Raw genomic sequence first — 26,743 nt, 5'->3', positions numbered from 1 at the left:
TTTTTAATGGGGTTGTTTGATTTTTTCTTGCTGAATTGCTTGAGTTCTTTGTAGATTCTGGTTATCAGCCCTTTATCAGATATACAGTATGAAAATATTTTCTCCCATTCTCTATGTTGTCTGTTCGCTCTATTGATTGTATCCTTAGCTATGCAGAAGCTTCTTAATTTAATTAGGTCCATTTATTTTTGTTGGTGCTGTGATTGCTTTTGTGATCTTCTTCATAAATGCTTTGCCTAGGCTGATGTCCATAATAGTTTTTCCAACATTTTTTTCTAGAATTCTTATAGTCTCATGCCTTAGGTTTAAGTCTGTTATCCACCGTGAATTAATTTTTTTGAGTGGTGAGAGGTGTGGATCCTGTTTCAGTCTTCTACATGTGGCTATCCAATTTTCTCAGCACCATTTATTGAACAGGAATTCTTTTCCCCAGTGTATATTTTTGTTTGCTTTGTCAAAAATCAGATGGCAATATGAGGGTGGCTTTATGTCTGGGTCTCTGTTCTGATCCATAGGTCTATGTCTCTATTCTTGTGACAGTACCATGCTGTTTTGGTTATTATAGCCTTATAGTATAGCTTGAAGTCTGGTAAATTGATGCCTCCCTATTTGTTCTTTTTGCTTAAGGTTATTTTGGCTATACAGGGTCTTTGCTGGTTCCATATGAAGCATAGAATTATTTTTTCTAGATCTGCAAAAAATGACATTGATATTTTAATGAGAGTTGTATTGAATCTGTAGATCACTTTGGGTAGTAGTATACACATTTTAACAATGTTGATTCTGCTGATCCATGAGCATGATATATTTTTCCATTTGTTTACATCCTCTGAGATTTCCTTCCTCAGTGTTTCATAGTTCTCCCTATAGAGGTCATTCACCTCCTTGGTTAAATATATTCCTAGGTATTTTATTTTCTTTGTTGCTATTGTGAAAGGTATTGAGTCTCTGGTTTGATTCTCAGCTTGACTGTTGTCAGCGTATAGCAATGCTACTGATTTGTGTACATCACTTTGTAACCTGAGACTTTGCTGAATTTATTTATCAATACCAGGAGTCTCTTTGCAGGATCTTTAATAACTATATATTACTTTCTTGAACAATAAAAGTACCAGATCAGAGAAACCGGAAGTCTAAATGTAGACACTACATATCACTTAGGTTTAATTCTGAATAGCCAGTGAGAAAGCTCGGTCTAACAGTGATCACAACTCCTAAATTCAATATTCTGATAGGAAAAAGGAATCAAACATATACAATAGGAGTGAATTTATAAATTTCTGGTGAAGAAACGTGTTAATTTAAAAAAAAATGAAGGCTTTTTAAAACACAAAATAAACCACAGAAAAATTGCAGGTAATTTTTTAAAGTGCTTTATTTTGATTCCAGATAAATAACAAAAGCACATGGAATTTGAAGCAACAACCCAGCTCAAACCTTCTAAGTTTAAAAAGGAAGCTGGAAATATTTCAAAGAAAAAAGGCCTAAAAGCAAAGTATTTTTTCCTCCAAAAACAGAAGAGATGCTATATTTCTGCTATGATGCTAGGCAGTCTTTATTTTAAGGGTGAACATTTACAAGGCCAAATCACCTTAAGCTACCAAAAGATCAAAAAAGCTCTAAACCCTCCTTTCCCTTGGTTAACGCAGGATGGTGGGGAACTGGGGCCTGTAGAGTCAGCCAGCCCTTACTGGCAAGTCACTGGAAGCTGAGGATTCATCTGTTGCAAGCAGGAAGCTGGTCACCCATAGGAGAACTGAGCAAATCATATACTGAGGATAATGAGAGCTAGGTTTCTCAGAGCTGAGTTACAAATATAGAAAGGCTAGAAAAAAAATCTTCTTAGATTATAAGTAAAGACAAACCCCTGCTTTTTAATATATAAAGATTAATATAAAAATAGATAGAGATGTGTGTATTCATATATAGATTTCCTAGCCTCATCAACTAAGAAAGAAGACCTAAAAACTATGATACCCTAGCAGCAATGAGCATGCCTGGTACCCAGATCTTGGCTTCTAAGCACTCTTTCCTGCTAATAAAAACCAAGGCTCCTTAGAGAAAGAGTCAATTCCAGGGCTGGGGCAGGGAAAGTACAAGATGAACCTGGAACACCTTGCTGTGTCAGGAAGTAAGAAAGTGCTCAAAGAATGGTGGGGACATACCAAAATGAGAGAGGAGCCAGCTTACAAGAGCTCTCGTTGGCCAAAACTGTGACAACTTGAAAATCAAAAATAATTAAATAAATGAATAAATGAACTAATGTGAAAGAGAAAGTTCTAGAAAATGGGACAACAATATAGTGTGGCCTCACTGATATGATGCACTGAAGAGAAACTAGCATCATTTACGTGGTATTCCTGTCAAAAATGCATAGTTTTAAATCTAATAATAAAGAGGCAACAGATAAACCTATAATGAAGGACACTCTATAAAGTAACTCTCGGGAAACATTCGGGTCATGAAAACCAAGGAAAGACTGAAGAATTATTCCTAATTTAAGGAAACTAAAGAGACATGACAACAGGTGATCCTGGATTGGATCCTGCACTGTTAGGGCAAATAGCAAAATCTGAAGGGAGTCTGTAGGTTGGATAGCAGTATTGTATCCATGTTAATTTCTGATTTTATTGTGTCATACAGACGAGTGACCTTGTTTTTAGGACAATACTTAGAAGTATTAAAGCAGGGGTCCTCAACCTATGGTGAGTTGTATAATTATTTCATTATATATTACAATGTAATAATAGAAATAATGTGCACAATAAATGTGATGCGCTTGAATCATCCCAAAACCATCCCCCCAATCCCCAGTCCGTGGAAAAATTGTCTTCCTTTAAAACAGTCCCTGGTGCCAGAAGGGCTGAGGACCACTGTATTAAAGGATAACAGGGTATCGTCTCTGCGGAGAATGCTGAAATATTTCAGAAAAAAAAATATAGAAGATCCTCACTATTCAGATACTAAATATGCAAATTCACCTACTCACTATAATTTATTTGTAACCCCAAAATCAATACTCTTAGCACTTTTGTTGTCATTCACGGGCATGTACATACAGAAAGCAAAAATTTGAGTTGCCTGATGCCCTCATTTCCAGCAGAGGTCAAACAAGGCAATGTGCGGCCTTCTTGTTTCAGTTCTCACATGGTGAAGTATTCTCTTTGTGGTCAATTTATTGCCACATTTTTTACATTTTTGTCCTTTTTGTTGATTTCACTGTTTAAGATAGCCCCTAACGTGCTATCTAGTATCTAGTTTAAGATAGTCCTGATGTGCTATCTAGTATTCTCAAGCACAAGAAAGTTGTTGTGATGTACCTTACAGAGAAAACACGTGTATTAGATAAGCTCCATTCAGGCATAAGTTATGTGGCTGTTGGCTGTGAGTTCAAAGTGAATGAATCAACAATATATATTAAACAAATTATATATATTAAGTACATTTCTATATTTTACATAACATTACATATTTTATATACTTATGTATTAATAATATAAATATATTAAATATATTGTCTTTAAACAGAAGTACACATAGAACAACGTTATGTATTGATCAGTTGATAAAAATATTGTGACCAGAGGCTCAAAGGGACCTAACCCTGTATTTCCCCTAGCTACAGTGGTTCGGTATTCACTAATTCAGTGTTTGCAACCTTACAGAACATAACTACTGTGAATACCAACTGTATATGCACAGAGGATGGTAAGGCAATTGAGGCATTGGGGGAAGGCAACACAGGAGTTGTTTGTACTATTCTTCCAACTTTTCTCAAAGTTTGAAATTATTTCAAAATAAAAAGCTTTAAAAAACACCTTTTAAGATGTTAAACATACTACAGGCTATTTTAGAGACTCAATGATAAACATATCACTAGAACTAGAACTTCATTGGTGGTTAATGAAACTTTGTCTCTCCCTACCCCTCATCTCCATCTCCATGCACACACGACTTCTAAGAATGTGAACGTTAAACTATTATGGTGTTGCAGGGCCTATATCTTTCAATGTGATCCACGCACTGTTTCATGTTCTTTTCCAAATGAAATAAAATGCTAGACACTTTCAAATCAGAGAAATCAAACCACCTCTGAGTGTACCATTCAAAAAATCTATCACCCCCCAAAAGATCTTGGATTTTAGAAAGATCCCTTTTCCTTTCCATGCCAGTTATTTGGTGGGCATTTTTAAAAATTACATATAAATACGATCTAATTAGCTTTTATGTTCAGAAAAGCCAGAAACCCCTTAATGTCTCAAAATTTTGAGAAACAAATGATGAAAGTTCAGAGTTACAGTGATTGAGAACTCTCACTATATATATTTTTGGTTTAAGTGAAGCTTTGTAATCTTGTTTACAATCCCTTTACCCTTGAAAGTTGGCCTTCATTATCAAAAAGGTATTAGTTTATCAAAAACAATGCCTGAGTCCTCCACTCGAATCTAGAAACAGAAAAGATGCTTTGGGAAATACCAAGAGAAATTTTGTTAATTTGCAAGACACTGGGTTTTATTTTCTTTTTCCCTCATCACATCCTAAGATTTCCTCCTCCTGTTCCCATACCTGTGGCCTTCTCTACAATGTAGGCTGTCTGGATCAAAATGCAAGGGCAGTAGAGTAATATTTTCAGCTAGCATGACACATGGAGGGGACAGGAAGAGCCTCTACTGCTCATCAACTACAGTTTGGAAGCACTGAACAGTTATGATATATCACTGCAGCTACCACAGCTGCAGACTGGAGGGGAGGAAAAAAATGACTGAGTTGAATTCCATCATCTTTCAACAGAAACAAAAGGGAAAAAAAGGCAGAAGTGAGAAGCATGCACAGGAAGCTTCTGAAGAAGATTACAGACCAGCAATCACCAGAGAGCTTATTAGAAATATGAACCCTGATTAGCCGGGTGTGGTAGGGTGCTCCAGTAGTCCCAGCTACATGCTTAAGAGGCTGAGGCAGAAGGATCACTTGAGCCCTGAAGTTAGAGGTTACAGTGAGCTACTGTACTCTAGCCCAGGCAATAGAGAGAGACTCTATCTGAAAACAAACAAAAAAAGAAATGCAAATCCTGGACTCCACCCCAGACATACTGAATCAGAATCTGCATTTTCACAAGGTCCCTAGGTGATTGCTATGCACAGTGAAGTTTGAGGCGAGCCGACCATTAATTCCCTGCCTCTATTCCCCATCCTAACTGCCTGGCTGAGAACCATATGAGCACCAGCAAATTTGCTCACTTTGGTCTTCCTCAAAGAGGCCTTCCCGATCGCCAGACTTAGGTCAGCTGCCCTGCAATGTATGCTCCCCGAACACTACACTTCTCTCCCATAGAGCTCATCACAATATTAAATAATAGTATAATTGTTTAGTAACAGTCTTCCTCTCTATGCTGGAAGTTCTATAAGGGCAAGGACTATGTCTATCTTGTTGATCACGGTAAGCCCAGAGCCCGGAACAAGACCAGAGACAAAGGATAATATTTTCATTGAATAAATGAATGGCCCTACTGTACATCAAATACAGTGCTAGACTCTGGAGAAAGAAGATGAGAACAATTAAGACAGAGTCCTTGTCCGCAAGCAGCTCAAAACTTAGTGAATTTCTGAGGTTAACAAGAGCTGAATCCCTAAGAGCATGTGCTACACTCACAGGTACTTTACCCATTTCTCTGCCAAATGACAGAGGTAGCCCAAATGTTCTCCAAAGCCTTCTGCCCCCTCAGCATGACCTACAGGCAAGCATGCCCTCACCTACTCCTCCCCTCACTTGGATTCCCCATCCCCAGAGTAGAATCCCTCGTCCAACCTTCTCTTTCTGCCCTCTCTAATACAGCTCCAACTTGCTCAGCATCATTTCACTCTCTCCTAGGAAGTGCATGTTACTTCTCGCAATATACTCTTCAGCTTGCTTCCCTCATCGGTCCTCTTATTACAGAATGTCGAATTTCCCTTGTTACCTCCTTCAGTAATGTCTTACCTAACTCATTCTGACCACTCAATTGATTATTTCCTGTGAGCTGTCAAGCCTACTCTATTCTCAATGGAAACCACTCAAATCTATATCCCTAACCACATTGGAGAATCTCCTAATTAACTGTTCGATATTCAATTGTCTTCCCACTTTTCTCAGTCACTTCCTATATCCCCCAAAGGGATACTTGGTGTCTGAGCAAATTTTATCTCTTCTATGATTATATTCTCCATAATTCTTATATTCATTCTTGCTTAATAGACAAGAATCTCTCAGTAGATTTATATCCCAAAGCCTATATCCAAATACCATGGTAACAAAAACATATCCAAATGCCTAAATGGATAGCAATGAGAGAGTAACATTATTTCTTTTTATCTTTGGGAAAGAAGCTCAGACATAAATGTAAGTGGATGGGCAAAGAACACACTGTGACAGGGAGGGAGGTGCTCAGTGCAGCAGGCACAAACAAGCTTAGGCTACCATCAATAAGCAAGGTCACAGTCTCTGACAGGCTCAAAATCCAATCCCATGCCTATTGCCAGATCCCAGCTGGACAAAGTTAATGTAGCAGTTTACATAATGGAATACAATGCAGCCCCTACAAACATCAAATTCTAAACTCTATGACTTTGATGTAAAGGTCTAGGTCTAGGCAATGTATGTGCATATGTGTGTATTATAGATGTGATCTTGTACCTGTCAGGCGTATGGTTAACAATTCCAAGGACCAGGCCTTCTGAATATTTTCCAATGCCCAATCAGTAATAGTGTTTACCAAATAAGGATGGACTGGAGTCCTAGTCCAAGATTTGGTCTTAGTACTACCAGAAATTTTAAAGCATTTTAATAAGACATCAATTATATACTATTTTCTTAAATACTTCAAAATATACACTTCTAAGGAATCTGCCTACAGCCTATTCTGTGGGTTTGAATTAACTGATGAAGTTCTTTGTATTCATATTTTGTAGACACATTCAGAATATATATAGTTTCAGGACTATTCCATGTGGACACATACTAGAGAGGAAGGTTGAGGCTCTTATTTCTCTTGAACATATGTTATAATACTGCAGGTATAAAAAGCAATTGCCCAAAGACACTAGTGGTCTTCTGTTAAGGAAACTCAAGATGATGAAAGAGTCTGCCTGGCTTCAGGGGTAGATGGACGTGAAGCAGGGTGGAGAAGCCTGGGATCCCATTCTGGGGCTACTCAGCTCACTAGATCCGGATGTCTAGCCCCAACTTCCTTTAACTGTGACTCCTTCCTCCTCCCCAACTCCTATTCCCAGAGAAGAGAGAAGTGCAGCTACAGTTCCTGATCCAGAGAAAGGGAGAGTGCAGCTGCTGTATTACTTACTAGCCCCAGTGACTGAGAGTGCCATCACCTCTTCTCCTCACAGCACACCATCGTTGCATCCCTGAGTGAAATGTACTGTACAAAATATCAAATGATAATAAAATGATAAAAAGGGGATGGGGACTTGTGTACCAGATACAACTAAATGAAAGCATACCAGAGATCCTGAAATATCTTAGAGAAATGAAACGTATTGCATTTACTGTTCCTCAGGTTTGTTTATACAAAGTCATGTACATTTTTTCTTAAAATTGACCTACAGCAATAGGGATGGTAAGCATAATACGCAATATTATTCAGAGTGAATCATCTCTAAAGAATGTCTAATATATTTATTTTGGTTTAATACAGGACTGATCATAGAACTTGAAAAAATAAGACAATTTCTATACTACCCAGGAAAAGCATTAATTTTCCCAATTTATTTTCCAAATTTGTTTGGAAACTTTTTATATTTGAACTGTTGATAGTCAATTTTCAATGTCAAAATAAAGTACAAAGCATAAATCCACCAAAAACATTCCAGCATCCTTTACTGCAGAATTAACACACCCTCCAGGATTCTGCTTACCATTAAAATCCTAGGGAAACTATCATAAAGGAATAACAGCTGAAGTCCTCAGTCATCTAACATAGCTGGAGATTATAGGAGAACTGGTCATTTCTTCCCACTGTGATGCTGGTGTCCCAGGCCACATCCGTCCTCCACCATAATATACAGATCTAGGCCAGGCACAGTGGCTCATGCCTGTAATTCCAACACTTCGGGAGGCCAAGACGGAAGGATCACGTGAGGCCAAGAGTTCAAGATCAGCCTAGGCAACATGGCAAGACACTCTCTCTACAACAAATAAAAATAAATAATTAGCCAGGTGTGGTGGCACACGCCTGTGGTCCTGGCTACTTGGGCGACAGAGGTGGAAGGAACACTTGAGCCCAGAAGTTCGAGCTTACAGTGGGCTGTGATCACACCACTGCAGTTCGAGCTTACAGTAAGCTGTGATCATACTACTGCGCTTCAGCATGGGCGACAGAGCAAGACCCTGTCTCTCTTGAAAAAAAAAAAAAAAAAGATCTGCGTATCTCCTCAAGAAGTTAAACCAAAGCCTATTTGGCCACAATTTGGAACTTGTTTACGATACTTTCACTGCAAGCACTGCCAATAAAAGAGACTGCTCATCCATTTTTATTAATAACACCCACAATATTCTACCTACTCTAACACTATCACTAAAGCACAGCCCTGTGATTCTCTGTACGCTTTTTTTTTTTGAGGAGGGCACTTTCTCCAATGAATAACAAATTAATTAAATTCTTTACCATATAAAGCACAGAGATTTCACATGAAAGTTTATGGACGGCTCAGACTCATGGAGCACCTTTACTATATGTTTAGCCTTGTGCCATCACCACTTTCAAAAATCAATTTTCTGAGTTCCTTTTCCTCAAGTAATCTGAGTCCTGAGCTTATTACTCTTTCTACATTGCCTTCCAGCTTCTCCTGTTGATAATCAAAGAAAGACATTTTCTTCCCACTCAAGAGTAAGAGAGGTATGTACTTTCATTAAAAGCACAGATACGGAAATGCTTAAGAATTTAATGGAACCCAAGCAGTCAAGACCAGCAACCCCACATTGCCTTGCTATGTATGTAACAGAAAGTTACTCCTTTAGAGCTGGAATTCTGATGCCTAATACAAGGGCAGGGCTGGGCCTGTGCCCCGCAGGGAGCCTGCGGGAGGTCTCAGGAGATTCTAAAGCTATCCTAAGAGAGGAGTTTAACAAGATAACTCAGTTTTTAAGTAACAGGGGCAGCCTCCTGGCCTCTAAGCTGTGAAAGGGCTCACCTGTAATAATGCAAGTGATTATTGCACACCTGCAATAATGCAAGCAATTACTGCACACAGAATAATAGATCTCAGCGGGATTCCAGGACCCAGGTACTCTAGAGTCTCCCTCTACTTTCCACACAGGGAGGAATAGAAAGCACCGCTTTTCTCATTAAGACCTGGGATAGAGTCCTGATAGGTAAGTAGATAAATTTCACTTGGCATAGTCATTCTGTTTTGGGTTGTTACCAAAAATAAAAATGCCCCTGTGTTAAAGGCTATAAAACAGTGGGTTTTCCCTCTCCTGGAACAGAATTCATAAAGTTGAGAAGTTCATTAACATCACATTAGTGTATCACCAGAGACTGGAAACAAAAACTTGGACACTCATTTCTTTTTCCTTTCTCTACTACAAATATCAAGCCACCCTCAGTCACTTTAGGCATGTCAAATCCAGATTGCTCAAAACTGCTTTCAAGAACATCTGTGTGGGCCGGGCGCGTTGGCTCACGCCTGTAATCCTAGCACTCTGGGAGGCTGAGGCAGGTGGATCGTTTGAGTTCAGGAGTTCGAGACCAGCCTGAGCAAGAGCGAGACCCCATCTCTACTAAAAAAAAAAAAATAGAAAGAAATTAGCTGGACAATTAAAATATATATATATATATATAGAAAAAAAATTAGCCAGGCATGGTGGCACGTGCCTGTAGTCCCAGCCACTCAGGAGGCTGAGGCAGGAGGATCGCTTGAGCCCAGGAGTTTGACGTTGCTGTGACATAAGCTAACGCCATGGCACTCTAGCCCAGGCAACAGAGTGAGACTCTGTCTCAAAAAAAACAAAAAAAGAACATCTGTGTGCAGCCTTCTAGAAAGAAAAAATTTTCTTAATTTAAAAAAAAGAATATCTCTGAGTATTCCTACCTATACTTCTGTCTTTTATCTCATCTATTTCATTCCTTCGTCTCTGTCAAGTCACCTGTCACTTTCTCTCCTGAAAAGATTTTTTAAACAAATAAACTGATTTAAAAATATCACATCTGAATTTTCCAACCCATCCATTCTCTAAGAAAACCATCAGTATTAAATTCACAGGTTGCTCTTTCCACAATAAAACAAAGCCACTTGCCTCTACCAGCAACATAATGTGAGACTGACAACTAAAATCTCATCAGCCCAAAGCTTTACCCAGAATCAAACACACAGCCTAGGGTCCCAAGCTTAACCTAACTCTCCACAAGAGGCTCTCTTCTCAGCTATGAGGCCCTCCTCCTCTCTGGCCATCCCAGCAGTGAGACTTACAGAGATGATCAACCTTCAGTTTATACTGGTCTCTGAGGACTAGGCCACCTCACACTTTTCTTCCTCCCCAAATTTGTTCTTACTAAACCCATAAAGCATACATTTTATCACTCAGATTGGGACACTTTTGAGAGTGAAACAGGGTGTTACTGATGATTATGCCAGGACAACAGGTATGAACCACAACAGTCCTGAGCAGACCAGATGTAAGTCACCCTGTCTTAATGGTGCTGAGGCCAGGTAAGGGGTTCTTACTTGCAAAGAATGAATTTCTGCTGATTGAGCCTATTGCTCTTCCCCGGGAGACTTCTCTGGCAGTTTTGGGAGTCAGCAAAGAAGACCAGAAAAACAAATTGGAAATAACAAGTTCCCCCTTGGGGCGAAGAAAATATAAAACATATTACACTGTAGTAAAAATTTCATTCAAAATGTATTAAGTTTTGGTAAGTGTTTTTCTTGAGGGGGGCAGGATAAGGGTGCTAGAAGAGGGGGTAGGACAGAGAGAGCCTGTTGTATGTTTGCTTATCTAGACACACTGAATAACAGCCAGTATTCACACACACAATTGCACTAAGTACCTAAATGTGCTTAATCTTTCCTAAATAACAGTTTAATGGATGATGCCTCTGAACTCAGAAGAGTTACACATTTGCCAGTTTCTGCTATGCCAGGGATTCCCACACTAAAATTCACAAACCTGTGAAGTCTCCCCCACCTCCAAAAATGTAGGGACTGACATGTTATCCATTGTTTATATTTTTGCCAAAGACATTAAAGAAAATATATTTATAAAGGATACTTACTGCTATCCGCCCCAAAAAAAGGGTAGGAATAATATAATCTCAAAACTAAAGCCAGTGCTTCACACTGAATAACATCACAAAAACTTGCTGTGTCTGTATTTCTCACATTTTTGCCTCAGTCAGTTCCATTTTCACCTTATTTGACTTGGGGTCTGTCTGGAGACCACTGGACTAGTAAAAACAGCTAATGTTTACCGAACACCGAACGTGCCAGACACTGCACTGAGTATTTTACAAGCATTCTCTCATTTAATCAGCAACAGCCCCATGAAGTGAGTTATTATCCCCATTATACAGGTGAACCTGGAACTGTAAGGGGTAAAATTACTTGCCCAAGGCTACACAGCCAGTCATCAGTGAAACTAATGATTTAAACCACAGCCAGAAAATTAGTTCAGTTCTGCTTCAAGACATAAAGTATGTGTGTTTCCCTAAGTGTGGAGTGGTTTAAAAAAAGTGTTTTAGGTGGTACATGATCACTGTATGTACTAGCATTTAACAGTATTTTCACATACATGAGAACTATTCCCTTTTCAATTCTCTTTCTATCCTTCCTATTAAATCAAGAAGAAAGTTTCAGCTTGGTGCTAGGAAGCCTCTAATTTCTTTGTTGGAGAGCAGAACTCCGAACTCTCTGCAAAATGACAACACCTAGCTAGAATTTAGTAATGTTGCTTTGTTTTCGTTGTGGATTATTTAACAGTACTTTCTACTCATGTCAAGTTACACTGGTGACAAAGACTCTCTCCTTTGACTAAAACTTTAGCCAGGCTCCTCTTAGTCCTCTGCTTGACTAGGTGTCACTTTTGGCTTCCCTTTCTATCCTTGTAGAACCCAGTTTGCGCATGAATCCTAAGTTAGTTTAGAGAAAATTCTCCACCTTTGGTATCTGACTACTCTGGATATCTTATAACCCTGGCCAGTCTTCAGCAAGAATCTTACCAAGTGAGTTTAGTCAGAAACCCCTTAGGATTGATGTTTCCTCTTAGTAATTTCCCATCCACTGACCTCCACCCTTCCTGCTCCTTGGTTATACACCCCCACTTGACCTTGTTGGAGTCACAGTTGAGTCAATCTCTAAATCTCCACCCCGCCCCCAACTGCAAGAGCCCATTACAATGGTCTCTATACCTAGCGCCACGACTCCCCTTGAACAAAGTCTGCCTTACCATCTTTAATAAATGTCATGAACAATTTTTTAACACTGATTTTTTCATTTTTAATAGTAAAATTAAGTTGCCTTTTAAAATAAAATAATTTAAATTTTAAAAATAGTTGACTGGTCAAAAAGATTTCCAAATATTCAAAAGTGATATGTCAAAAACCATGGTAGAAGTGAGTACACACACATTTGAAGCCAGGTAAACCAATACCAGGATCGGCATGAGCACTTCCAAATCCTGAAAGCCTGCAAACCAGATCCCCTAGCCCAGTGGTTTCTCTCCAAACTCTAAAAATGACAGTGTTCCCCATGCTGGATGTTGTAATGTTTACTATCACCTACCACCCTAAAAAGAAAAAATAACTGTTTTTCATCTTTACTCACACCAGTATTTCTGATACCAAATGTGTGGGATTTTTCCCCACACCAAGCCAACTGGGTGTCCTACAATGCAACTGAATTCAGACACTGTCTTCCTGGAGTTAGCATCAGATCCCACAAGTTCAGGGTACAGTTCTGCAAGACTACCCCCACTGCAGATGCCAAGTCCGAGCCTCCCTTATGACTGATTGACTATAAATTGGGGGTCCTCATGAGCCTCTTCTCAAGTTTGTTAATTTGCTGTAACAGCTCACATAACTCTAGAAAATAGTTTACTTGGTAGATTACTGGAATTTGTATGCACCTCCCTGGGTCCACCAACCCCTAAACTCTCCAAACCCTCCAAACCCCATCATTTAAGGGGGTTACCTTATACAGGCACGCGTGATTACATCACTGGCCATTGGTGATTATGCTCAATCTCTAGCCCTTCTCTTCAGCCATTCTCCTCTCCCTGGAGAAGGGGCAGACTGAGGCTGAAAAGACCAAAGCCCATTTTTTGGAGTTTTCCAAAGTCACTCATTAACATAAATTCAGGTGAGGTTGAAAGGGGTTTGTTATGAACAACTAAGATGCCCCTTTCACCTTTATCACTCTTATCACTCAAGAAATTAGGAGGGTTCTTTTTAAGAGCTCTGTGCCAGGATGACCAAAACCAAATACATATTTCTTATATATCACAATATCACACCACCCCCACCTTCTTATCCAAGAAGAAAAAGAAAAAAGAGGAAGAGCTATATGCCAGCCAGTAGGAAAAAAGTCAGACTTCTCTCCCATGACTTTGCTTCTCATGTCCGTTTGTCATTTGCACCTTAGGTAGTCACCAATTTCCTTAGTCATGGAGCTCTTCTGAACTCAGAAAGCAGACAAGGACAAAGCTCAAAGGGCCTATTCCACCTGTCAGTACAAAGACCTTAAAATACCTAGGGGTCAAACAATTAAGAAGTACAGTAGGCCCTCACATTCGTGGAGTCAACCAACCGGAGAGCAAAAATATTTGTGGGGGGAGATAATAAAAAATAACAACAAAAAATAATACAATTAAAAAACAATACAGTATAGCAACTATTTTCATAGCATTTTTATTATATTAGGTATTATAAGTAATCTAGAGATGATTTAAAGTATACAGGAGGATGTGCATAGGTTATATGCAAATACTATGCTACTTTATATAAGGGACTTGAGCATCTCTCGTTTTGGTATCCAAGGGTGGGGGGAAGGATACTAGAACCATATGGCTACAATTGTAGTTATTTCCCAAGTCCCAAGTGCTAGGCTCTGCCCTCCACAGAAGAGACAAAGTGGCTTTCAAAAATACTCTTACTGGGGAAATAAAACCACCAAACATGTAATTAATGAGTAATAAGATGTTAAGCTGTGTTTTGCCCTAAATTTGATCTAAGATGATACTTCTAAGAAATAAACAGTTAAAGTACCCTAACCACCACCAAAAACACTAAATGATTATAAAAAAGGTATCAGCGATTACCCTTTTACAAATCTATCTTATAGAAATTCTAGCACAAGAGTACAAAGATGTACAGTTCAGTCAATACAGCAATATTTAGAATTATGAAAAGCTAAAAACATACATCAACAAAAAAATAGATAAATGTCTAAACTATGGAACACTGCTCAACCATTAAAAAAGAATGAGGTAGATATATAAATATGACATAGAAAGATAGCCATGACAATTAACCAAAAAAAGAAAATTGCCAGACACATAGACTATGACTCCATTTCTGTTTCTTAAAAAAAGGAGGGGAGGCTTGCATCTGTAATCCCAGTTACTGAGGAGTCTGAGGGGGTAGGATGACTTGAACTCACAAGTTCCAGCCTGGGTGATAGAGTGAGACCCTGTCTCTATAAAAATTAAAAAAAAAAAAAAAAAAAGGAGGGGAGGGCATGTATCTGCATGAAAAATTTTGGAAGCAAACATACTGTTGATGTATGCTGAAGAGTACGAGAATGAATGGTTGAAAACTGAGGGGCAAGAAGGGAAGAGGGAGGAAGATCTTCGTATTTAACTTTACATACTTCTATACTGTTTAAAGTTTTAAAAGCAAGTCCATAATTTAAATGTCAATTATTAAATTACTAATACTGGATGGGATCCACCTGAGCATTTTGAAGGAATTCCAGAATAAACTGGAAAACCATTGGCCAAAATGAGGAAAGGCCCCCCCAAGTAAACTGCAAAATGTGACCCCTAATCACAAGGACTTTATAAGAACTGAAATTACAAGACAAGTTTATTTCCATATTAGACAAGCTAGTGAAATAAAAAGTAAAGACTGAGACCACTGAGTAGATCATTTTGGATTTTAGTTGTTTTTGTTAAGAATGGGGCTTATAAATAAGAGAGGATAGATTTAAATAGACCGTTAAGCCAAAAGGCCCAAGGATGAGGCTCCTCAGGATTGCAAGAACAGAAAGTGAGGAACATAGAATCTTTGTATTTGTAAATGACACTAAAGACTTCCATACCAATAATGTGCCAAGTTATTGGTGCCAAATTATAGGAAGATGCTAGGAATCTATGCAAATAGAAGGAAAAGTGGCAGATGAGTGTTAAAATGAGCATATGGCCTAAATCAGGCACACAACACAACAACTCAGCTGTCAGTTAAGACCCAGGAATAGGATCTGAGAGTCACTGCAAATGGACCCTAAGGACACCAGCCCAATAACGAGATACAAATTAAAAGCAATATAAAGTGCCCTGGGAACTATCAAGGTAAATCCCAAAAAAAGAGAGAGAAACAACTTTCCTCCCCTCATAAAATTCTGGTGTACCCGCCCCCACAAACATCCACTTCATTTATGATCTGTGTCCTACCCTTCAACTACATACAGCACAGGAGTTAAACAAGATCAGTGGGTCTCATATGCCTGCCTCAGATTAATCCCAAACTGATTCTTTCAGAATTGCCTAGCAGTAGCTTTTATGAAAACAGATTCGCAGGCCAGTCCCAGGGATCCTAATTCAGTGCCTATAAAACTGTGGTCCCCAATCCCTGGGCCATGGTCTGGTACCAGTCCGTGGCCTGTTAGGAAATGGGCTGCACATCACCACCTGAGCTCCCCGCCCACCCCCGTCCGTGGAAAAATCGTCTTCCATGAAACTTAGGAACAAGGCAGCACAGGAGGAGAGTGGTGGCAAGTGAGCGAAGCTTCACCTGTACTTACAGCCACTCCCCATCGCTTGCAGCTGGCTCCCCCATTGCTTGCAGCTTGCATCACCAACTGAGCTCCGCTTCTCCCCACCCCTGAATCCGCACCCAGTCCATCCGTGAAAAAATTGTCTTCCATGAAAACCAGTCCCTGGTGCCAAAAAGGTGGGGAACAGCTGCTATAAAAGGTCTTCTAGGTGGTCCTGATGCAATGATTTAGAAATTCACTGGACTCTTTTCTCTCATTCTGAATCTACTCCCAGAAAGCATTTAAGAAGTCTTACTATAAAAAATAAACTCAAAAGAAACCATGTGAGGAACTACCAAGAATAGGTTAAGATGACTGCTATACATGTTGAGCATCTAATACAAAAATCAGAAATGCTTCAAAATCCAAAATTTTTTGAGCACTGACATGACACTCAAAGGAAATGCTCACTGGAACATTTCAGATTTCAGGTTTTCAGATTAGGGATGCTGAACTGTAAATAGAATGTAAACATTCCAAAATCCGAAAAAATCTGAAACACTTCTGGTCCCAAGCATTCAGATAAGGGATACTCAATCTGTATTTGCCCATTAAATGGAAGTGGAAAAGACATGGGGGAAGAAAAAAACAAAGATCTGGCTCCACGCAAGAAAAGTAGAGCTCAGAACTCTATCATGCCCCACATTCCCACCTGTGTCTCCCAGTCAAGTGCAGGGCGAGAACAGACTCTCCCCATGAGCTAGAGGATCCCTAAGTTCCCTCCTCAGCCCCACCCTTCTCAGGTCAAGATCTGCTGCCTCCAGGAAAATGTCAGGGTCAGGGTGTTCTGAGATAGAGATAAAACTGGGTGAATAAAATCCACTGGCACCATGTTCCTCTGGCTTACAAACAACCACTCTCAGTAGTTTATCCTGATACCACTACTGAAAAGAAGCCAAGAACCCCCTCTTATTTCTATCCACCCTCCACCCACTCCACTATCCAGTTAGTCTAATTCAAATTCTAATCCTCTGGCCTTCTGCGCTAGAAAACCGTATTTCCACTAATCCACCTTCTCCAAAAAAAAAAAAACAAAAAACAAGCAGTGGGAATAGAAAACAGGCTTCATGCAAGATAAGCAGCAATTCAAAGTCAAGCCTGCCATAAGGTATGACATTTCTCAGCTTTGTTTCAGCATGCCTAAAAGAAATGTAACACAAGGTTTTTTATATAATCACAGCCTTATGGGACTGGAAGATGCTTAGAGACCAGCCACCTCACTTCGGAGAAAAGGAGGGTCTGAGGTGGAATATCTTACTCAACATTACCCAGATGGATATGGCAGCACCCAGCCCAGAACTTGTGTCCCAACTTCTAGGCCAAAGATCTCATATCTCTGCCATACTGCTTCCAGGAACAATGTTCCTGGAAATTAGATTTATTAACTTTAATATATTAGATTCCCCAAATCTCCTTAATTCCTCCTATTACAAATGAAGTTTGTGTTACAAGACCATCCCAAGAAGAATACTTCACACATAAAGAGAACCTAAAATTTGTTGAGAAAGAGAGGAGATGGTGCCTTAAGTCATTCACTGTAAGCACATAAACTGAGAAAATGTGCCAAGCCAGGTTTCTATCATAGATTAAACATTTCAAAAATGGCATCTGAAAATGACATCAACATTTTCATTAGTTTTAGTTTTCCTATAAGTTGCTGAACTTCCTAATTTTTAAAAAATGCCAACTGCAACCACTGTTCATTTTTTTCTTAAACATTAGAGCTAAGTGAGGAAAAACATAACATTAATTTATCATATTGAGTCTCATGAAAGTGAAATCCCGTAACACTCCATCTGTATCAAATGTTCACAACCTGTGATTCTGCATCAATTTCTGCTGTAAAAACAAAAAGCATATGTCAGTCTCCCAAGAGAGGAAGCAGCAACAGAAACTGGGTGTGTATCCACCTCCCAACAAGAAATAAGAGGAAAAGCTACATAAACCCAGTAAGAGTTGAGTCTCTATTTTATTCCTTTCCCCTGATAAGGTACAGAATTTCCTACAGTTTTTAGCTATGCTCTTCTTGAAGAAATGAAATAAATCCAAAGACCAGACCCAAAGGATATGTACTGTGCCCTGCTAGAACCACACCTGTCAGATGGACAGTTAGCCCATGCTGAGAAGTGAGTGCTCGACAGGACTCAGATAACCTTACCTGAATTAAAAACCTGGCCAATTTTCTCTTTTGAACCTACAAACAAAAACTAAAATTTTTACTTGTTTCCCAAATTTCACTCTCCAAGTAAACTGGGGCATAGAATTCAACAAATCATTTGCCCACTATTGCCATCACTGGGCACTAGCCTCAGAAGTCCCAACCCATGTTGATGAGCCACATCATATATGAGCTAATTCCTTCCTGACCGTTAGTTTCGAGCTCTGAAGCATGCTACTTTGCTTTTTACCAGAGCCAGAGCAGCAGTAAATTCCATGGAGTAACAAAATGCTAACAGAAGTATACACACTGACAAGTTCTGGATGCTATTTAATTCTTATTGAGCCCGCTCTTGGCATTTTTCATGCATGTTCCCTCTACTGGAAGAAAAATAATGACTCGGGAATACACAGGACTACCTGATAGTAAGTCTGAAAACCTTAGTCTTGGCCCTGTAAGAAGCAAGCATATGACTAAGAGCAAGTTTTTTTTCTTATCTGTCTCCCATTTTTTTTATTTATTCAGTGGGCTTAATGTCAGCTACTGATCTCACCGGGGTACCAGAAAAATGACCACCTCCATTACCTCTCTTCCTTTTATTACCCTTAAACGTGTATATTACATAATAACTCAGGTTAAACCCATACCATTTACGTGGGACATGGAACTTGAAGACATTGAAGAAGTGAGAATCATCGTTCTTAGTATAAAACAGAAGACTGGCAAAGGGATTCCTTTCCCCTTCTCAGGCAATTAAATAGGTGAGGGGAGAAGGTGGGGGAAAAATGGGAACTGGGATTTGGCAATGGCCTCCTTTTAGCCTTCCACACCATAGGCAAGACAAGATAGGCTGCTTCCGTGGCTGCTTCTGATAAGCACAGAAGATTAAAGAACCGTGGCTGATTGATTCTGCTGTTGTGAAATGTTCTCCTGCTTGAAAAGACATGCAAACATACCAACTTAGAGGAAAAGTAAAAGTGAAAAGACATAGAAAAGGTCTCTATCTCAAAAACAGAGAGTAAACCATGTCAGTAAAACCAGAGAAAGTAGCCATCTCTAAGTAGCTGCCAAGTGAGGTAACTGAAGTTATACTATTTAATAAGTACCCAATTTCTCCCAACTTCATCGACTTAACATCTGCTGCCAATATTCTGTTGCAGCTACAGAAGGTCTAGCAAATTATTCAAAGAAACCCAGAATTAGAATCCCTCACGGTTTTAAGACAGTAAGATCTAACTTGGTAAAAGACATTTATTTAACCAAGTCATATTTTGTCCACCCACACTCTTGCTAGTCTCATCCTAACTCAGAAAATATAAATCCATCTTCAGTTTTTCCATCACCCTCACTGACTTTTTCCATAACAGAACAGCTCCAAAATGCTTGTATCGACTTACTGCCCACTTCCTCCTTAAACATTCCAGAACCAACCCTGTCCCTTCGCCCCTACTCTCAATAGCACACAGGCACTACCATCATCATCATTTTTTAAAAACTGATAAAAGTGTTTTACAACTTGATTCCCAAGTTGTTCGACCTCAAACAAAATAATACAGGATTTACTAGAATGGCAAAGCAGACAACAGAAGAAACGTATACATTCCGTGGCCCTACAACACTTTGCCAAAAGAGGAAGGACTATTCCCCCCACTTCACTGCGGCAAACCTCAATCCTAGATCATTTCAGACCTTCAGCTCAGCCTGAGTCCAGACAACTCTGGAGGGTTCACACTGAAAAGCCCACCTACCTCTGGTTAGTGAGCGTTCCAATCTCTGCTCCTTTCCCAAAAAGCAGAAAAGTAGTATCTCCTGTTTTCCTACTCATCAAACTCTTTCTCACTTTCATCTGTCATACAGCTCCAAACTCCTTTGTACTTTTTACAAAGCACTTCCTAGTACCACTAGAAACGATTACTCTCCAGGAAAATACAACTTTGCTTAGCAGAAGAGCTTCACACAGAGCAGTTTGCCAGTGGTCGATTTTTCATTCCAGACAAGGCTTCTAAGCCTGGCACAAATCTGCCTGTCGCTCTGCAGTTCACTCGGCTTCCCTCCCCTAATCCCTGCCTGTAACTCACTCACCCATCCTCTGTAGTGTGGTTAGAGAATGCAGTACAGTCTGCTCAACAAAGACTGCTCAAATCACTGAATTTGAAATGCCACCTCCCAGACTCAAACATCTTCCACACCACACTCCTATGCACACAAAAACCATAGCACCAAATGAAGTCACTTACCACAACAGCAGCTTCCGGACAAGACAAGGAGTAACATCTAATCTTTTCTCAACTCAATTATAATCCACTTCACTTTCCTGCAATTTGCAGGCATGCATCACTGGTCATGCTCTCCATGTTATAAAGTAATACCCTGAAGTCCTGGAGTCAGAGGCGTCAGAGAATGATGTTGAAGAGTGTGTGCTTGGGCAGATAGGCTGGGTTCAAGTCTCAGCTCTGCCTCTTATTACCAACATAAAGTACCTGCCCTTCAGTAAACCAATCTTTCTAAACCTCAAATTACACATCTGTAGAATGTAGCCAAAAATCCTATCGACTTGTTAGGTATTCCAAATGAGATAACATAAACAGAATACCTAAAACAAGACATGACAATAAAAAAGCAATTGTTGACATTCAGTATCCATGGGGGTAATTTGTAGGCAGTCACCTCATAGAACCCAGCTGCCCTGGAAGTCTCCAGTATCGGTAGAAGTAAAAATACATCAGCCTCTTTCCATTCCCATCTCACAAATGAGAGGTAAGACATTAGCAAGGAAAAAACTCTGAAAGATCCACTTCGTGTTGCCAATCCCAACACCAGACAGCCAAGCGATGCTTTGCTCCTGTGATGAAGGGAGGATCAGCACAACTGAAAAAGCTAATGAAAGAGAAGCAGCTTCAGGATAATTCTTTCATGAGTCAGGTCAATATTTCAAGGGGGGGAAAATATGTGGATGTTGGAAATTCCCTTCTCATTCAGTTTCTGCTAAATTCCGACTCTCCATTATGTATAAATAAAGGGAAAAGGCAATATTGAAAATCCCAAGAATCCCAGCTGGCAGCAGGATATTACCTAAGAAAAGAACACATGGGAATTAGGGGGGAAAAATCTTGAAATCAAATTTACTCACAAGCTGTAGAACATTTTAACCCTGGGAAAGACAATGGGACCATAAAATAGAATTTTAAAAAACTTTCTACAATAGCAAAAACTGTGGAGCTTGGGAGAAAGTATCATAAAGGACATTTGCTGTTCCGGATGGAAAAGTCAGAACTGCAGTCTGAAATGAAACCTAGAAGTTTACAGTCATTGCAACCAGAAAATCTGGTAATAACTAGGAAATGTCAGGTTCCGAGAATTGGGAGGGTTGGGGGAAGGACAACAACGAGAGCAGGTGGTAAAGCAAATTTATAATATATTACAAAATTAGCATGGTGATAGGGGTAAATTTTAAAATGAACCTTGCAGGGTTAAATTCAAAATTCGAGAACATAGAAAGTAAGGGGATATAAAATCAGGCAGAATCTATGGTATTACGAGCCCTGGACTGGGAATCAGAACACTTGGGTTCTTGTCCTGGCTTCAACCCAAACCACCTTGCAACCTTAAACCTTAGGCAAGTCACTTGCCGTCTTTAAACCTGTCTTCTTATCTGTAAGACGTAGAAGAACAACAATGAGTATTAAGATACTGCCAGCCTAACGTTTTAAAAGTCAAAAGGACACAAAGATCAGGCGCTCTCAGGCCTACGACTAGAAACAAGCGGTGGAGGCGAAAAGGAAATGATGACCAGAGAGTGAGAAAACTTCAAGTAACTGAGAGTCGGTGGAAAAAGAAAAGCTTCATGATGACCAAGTACTCCTGGGGTTCCAGGTAAGAGCAGATGTTAGGATCTCGAAAACTGCAAACTGTTCAGCACATGTCAAAATGGACAGAAAGACGGGGGATGGGAGGACAGCTATCAACGAATTATCTCCGTTAATCAATCAGTATTCAATCTGTCCCGGTAGACAGCCACGAGATTCGAATGCCACCGCCACGGAAATTACTGTGACCCCTGATGCCAGGGTGTCCGGAAGTAAGGACTTAAGGGAGTCCGTGTCGGGTTCCGTCTAGTGAGAGGATTCGAAGAATGGGTGAAAAGTGAAGAAGGAGAGAGGTAAGGGCATCTGGGAAACCATGCAGGCTGGCGGGAGGTGAAGAGGACTCAACACCTGACTCCCGCCCGAAGGCAGGCAGAGGGGTCAGTGTCCGGGGCCCCGTTCTCACCATCTTGACGATGCCCCGCTGCACGGTGGGGACCGCGGGTCCCCCGGAGGAGCCGCCGCTCTGCGCGGAAGAGGCCATGTGTGGAGATGCAAAGGTAGCGAACGAGGCGGCCCGCCCGGCTGGAGGTGTCAATGTGGGTGTCGGTGTTAGTGAGAGGCCGCCGAGGCGAGGGGCAGGTTGGCTACCAACTGCGGGCGACGGACGGGACGGACGCGCTGGGCGCTCACAAGAGCAGTAGCGGGACTGGGAGCGAAAGAGAAGACGCGATCTCCGCCACCACCACACGTTCTACTCGCCGCGCAAGCGTGCCAGAGCGCCACCGTCCCCTGGCCAATTAGCACCCAGATCCCGCCGGACCTCAAGCCAATAGACACCCTGTTCTCGGAGCTCCGCCCCTTGGTCCCAAAACGGGTAGAGAGCTCCAGGAAGCGCTGAAAGCGCTGATTTGCGGTGACGAGCTAAGTGTGGGGCGGGACTTCCGGGGCAGCCGGAGTAGGTAGTGTCGGGAGGTGTAGTGGGAAGGAAAGGACACGTCAGCATCTGGCCGCGGGGCGCGGGGGGCCATGGGAGCCCCGGGGCGGGGCCTGCCGCGCCCTCCCACCTAGCCCCGCCCATTGCGCCCCGCCCCGCGGTCGCCGGGGAGTTCAGTCCGACGCCTGCGGGCTAGGTGGTGGGGTTGTCCTCACTGGAGGGTGCGGGCTGGGAGCGGGTTGGCCTTTGCAGGCTAGGTCCTGAAGGAGTCTCCGTACCGGTTGCACACTGACTCCCGACGTTTTACTTCTGCTAAAAGTAGGGAAAGAAGAACTTGGAAAAGTCGGAGAGCATTGTGAAACCTCCCACTGATATTGGTCTTGACCTGGAACGCGGCCGCGCGCCCTGCCTGCAGTCGGGGGTGTGTCTCGCTCATATTTGTGTACCTGGGGTCTAGCACTTGTAAGACGCTCCATTAATGTTTGTTGATGGAAGGAATAAATGTTTCCTGGAGGGATCACGTGCCCTATATTCGGCCTCTTCCCAGCTGCTCCAGAGAAGTTAGGAAAAGCCTGGCTTCACGCTTTCCGTGGGCCAGAAGGAGGCAGCCCCAGACCGATTGTGAAGCGTCTCCAACCGCCTGCTCTCACCTAGCCCCAGCTTTGAGAGTACAGAGGTGGGGGAAGGGCGGAAGAACCAGGGCCTACAAATATTTAAGTGAAGCCAAGGACCTTGCATGGGTTGTCATTTAGTCCTAAAACCTGACTCTATACAGAGGATAACACTTACCCTGCAGCTTTTTTGAAAAGATCTTTGCTATTCTCCCACACTTCACATTCCCCAGAGTCAAGTTTTAATGTCAGCATCTTCCTAGTTCTCTGGTGCTCTTTCCATGCCATGAATTTGCTGCCATCTTCCAAAAAAAAAAAAAAACAACTTTGTGAGGCTCATTTCATCTGATTATACCACTTTCCATCTCATTGAGATTGTTGTCTACCCTACCCTAACTCATACCTTGTCATTCACTGAAATTGTCGACACCTGGTGCACACTCTTCTCCACCCATTGATCCCAAAATACTTAAATATTTCTGGCCATGACTTACCCAATACCCTGGTCTCTCAGCTCCTTGACCTCATCTTCAGTAAAGTTGACCTCTGCACCAGGTTAGCCACCGTTCTCCAGGACAGATGAAGCATTATAACTTCATAGCCAAAATTGTAAACGCAAACACCTCATTCTATGATCATAATTGCTGTCCTCTCTCCCGTCTCACTCAGTTAATTATCTCATATCTTGTATTAGTTGCTTAACAATTTGCCCAAAAACTTAAGTTTTTAACAGCATTTATCTCACGGTTTCTGTGGGTAAGGAATCTGGATGTGGCTTGGCTGGGTATCTTTTCCTCCAGGTCTCTCACAAAGGTGCAGCAAGATATCAAAGGAAGAAACGGGGGGACTGTGGTCTCCTCTGGAGGTCCCTCCTCTGACGAAGGTGGATCTGTTTCCAAGCTCACTCATAGTTGTTGGCAGGATTCAGTTCCTCAAGAATATTGGATGGAGAGCCTCAGTGGCTCAGCGGCTCAGTTTCTTGCTCCGTGGTTCTCTCCATAGGGCAGCTCACAGCGTGACAGCTGGATTCCATCAGAGCAAACAAGTGAGAGAGCAAAAGAGGACAAGTTTACCTGGAACGTAAAGTCCCTGAACCCCTCTACCCTCTCTTTGTCGGCTCCCTTCTGCTTTCTCCTGGATCTGATCCTGGGTTAGACCCCATGCACTGTCCATCATATTAGCCCTTGTCCTACCAATATCCTCCTCTGTAATCCCCATTGGCTTTCATTGTATCCACCTGTGAAAACCCCAACTCTAGACCTCTCTACCTTCTCCAAAACTACGACTTAGCTAGAGAAAACACTCAGCTATGCAGGTTGGTGCCACAGTGAATTAATGGACCCCTCACACATTGCCTGGAATTTCTTTTTTCCTCAGTTTGATCTCCAACTCCACTGGATCTGTTTTAAATCTCCGTTCTCTTAACTCCAACTCCACTGTATCCAACACTCTTAAATATTCATAAGGCCTCCTACTTGGGAGAGAAAAAGTCATCAAGATCTCCCTCCATTTCCTTCCACCGAATCTAAAATTTTATCTTCCTTCTCATTCCTTTCTTCTGCCTCGTTACAAAGAAAATACTCCCTCCTCCTCAGGCTAAACTCTCCATCTATGTTCTGAATCTACATGTTCAAAGACCATTTTTTTTTTTAAGAGATATGGTCTTGCTGTGTTGCCCAGGCTGTCCTCAAACCCCTGGACTCAAGCAATTCTCCTGCCTCAGCCTCCTGAGTGGCTGAGACTACAGGTGCCCACCACCATGCCCAGCTCTGAGAACTCTCTTAATAGAGCATTCCTTCTGTTTTTTATTATTTTAATAGATTTAGGGGGGTACAAGTGGGTTTGCATGCATGAATGAATTGTATAGTGGCAAAGTCATGGATTTTAGTGTACCTGTCCCCTGAATAGTATACATTTTACCTGATAGGTAGTTTTTGATCTCTCAGTGCCCTCCCATCCTCCCCCCTTCTGAGTCTCCAAAATCCATTATACCACTCTGTATGACCACGTATGCCCTCCATTTAGCTCCTTATAAGTGAGTATATGTGGTATTTGTCTTTCCATTCCTGAGATACTTCATTTAGGATTATGGCTTCTAGTTCCATCCAAGTTGCTGCAAAAGACATTATTTCATTCTTTCTTTTTATGGCTGAATAGTATTCTGTGATATATATGTACTACGTTTTCTTTAGCCACTTATCAGGTGATGGGCACTTAGGTTGATTCCATAACTTTGCAATTGTGAATTGTGCTGCAATAAACATACAAGTGCATGTGTCTTTTAATATAATGACTTACTTTCCGTCAAGTAGGTACCCAGTAGTGGGATTGCTATATCGAATGGTAGGTCTACTTTTAGTTCTTGAGGAATCTTCATACTATTTTCCATAGAGATTGAACTAATTTACCCTCTCCTGTTTTTACAGACTCCCAGTTTATCCTGGATTCTTCTCATTAGCCTTTAAAAATTCCCCAGTTTCTTGCATTATAGAAGTAAATTAATTAAATAAATCTTTCTTTACTTCACATCCCTTTCCAGAGATCTCCCTTCACAGGCAAAGGTTCTAAGTGAAATTGTTTGTTGCCACCACAACCTCACCCCACATCCAATCTTCAGCCCACTGCACTCTGACTATTGCCCTTCCCAATTTACATAAATACTTCTCTCCAAGGTCACTAGTGACCTTCTTGTTACTACTTTTCAATGGACATTTTTCAGACCTCACTTTGCTGAGGTCTCCATAGCATTTGACACTGTTTGCCCCTTGAAATGCATTTCTCCTTCCAAGATATCACATGCCATACTTTTTGTATTCCTTTCCTAGCTGCACCTTCTCATCTCAGTTGTGAAGGACTCCTCCTTTGCCTGCCCCTTAATTTTGTTGTTCCTCAGGGTTCTTCTCAAGGCATCTTCTTTTCTAATTCTAAACATTCTTCCCAAGACATCCTATCTACTCCCATGGCTTCATGCCAGTGATTCCCAAATACATAGCTCCTGTTAAAATCTCTCTTGAGCTCCAGACCATACGTCCATCAATACTCTAGAGATCTGCCTGTGACTGTCACCTGGAGAATTTAAATTCAACATGTTTCACAATGAACTAATTTTCTTTCCTTCCAAACCTGCTCTTCCCTAGTATGTGTCTCAGCCCAAATAATGACCCCAAAAGCTACCCAGTTGCCAGCCAAAACCTGGAAGTCATCTGTGATTCCTCCCTCTT

The 26,743-nt window shown here is 41.1% G+C and overlaps 1 protein-coding gene across 1 annotated transcript in view; it reads right to left on the bottom strand.

Annotated features, from left to right (window-relative positions):
• Positions 1 to 22,807, bottom strand: part of SND1 (staphylococcal nuclease and tudor domain containing 1) — a 436,282-nt gene extending 413,475 nt beyond the window's left edge. Inside the window, exon 1 of the mRNA XM_012664766.1 lies at positions 22,441 to 22,807. Coding sequence (XP_012520220.1) covers positions 22,441 to 22,518 — 78 coding nt within the window. The 5' untranslated portion in view covers positions 22,519 to 22,807. The remainder of the gene's footprint in view (positions 1 to 22,440) is intronic.
• Between the last annotated feature and the right edge of the window lie 3,936 nt (positions 22,808 to 26,743).

Source organism: Propithecus coquereli, unplaced genomic scaffold (assembly GCF_000956105.1).
Source record: "Propithecus coquereli isolate 6110/MARCELLA unplaced genomic scaffold, Pcoq_1.0 Scaffold91, whole genome shotgun sequence".
Taxonomy (NCBI): Eukaryota; Metazoa; Chordata; class Mammalia; order Primates; family Indriidae; genus Propithecus; species Propithecus coquereli.
The sequence above is the reverse complement of the archived record's forward strand: the minus strand, read 5'-3'. Positions and strand labels throughout refer to the sequence as shown.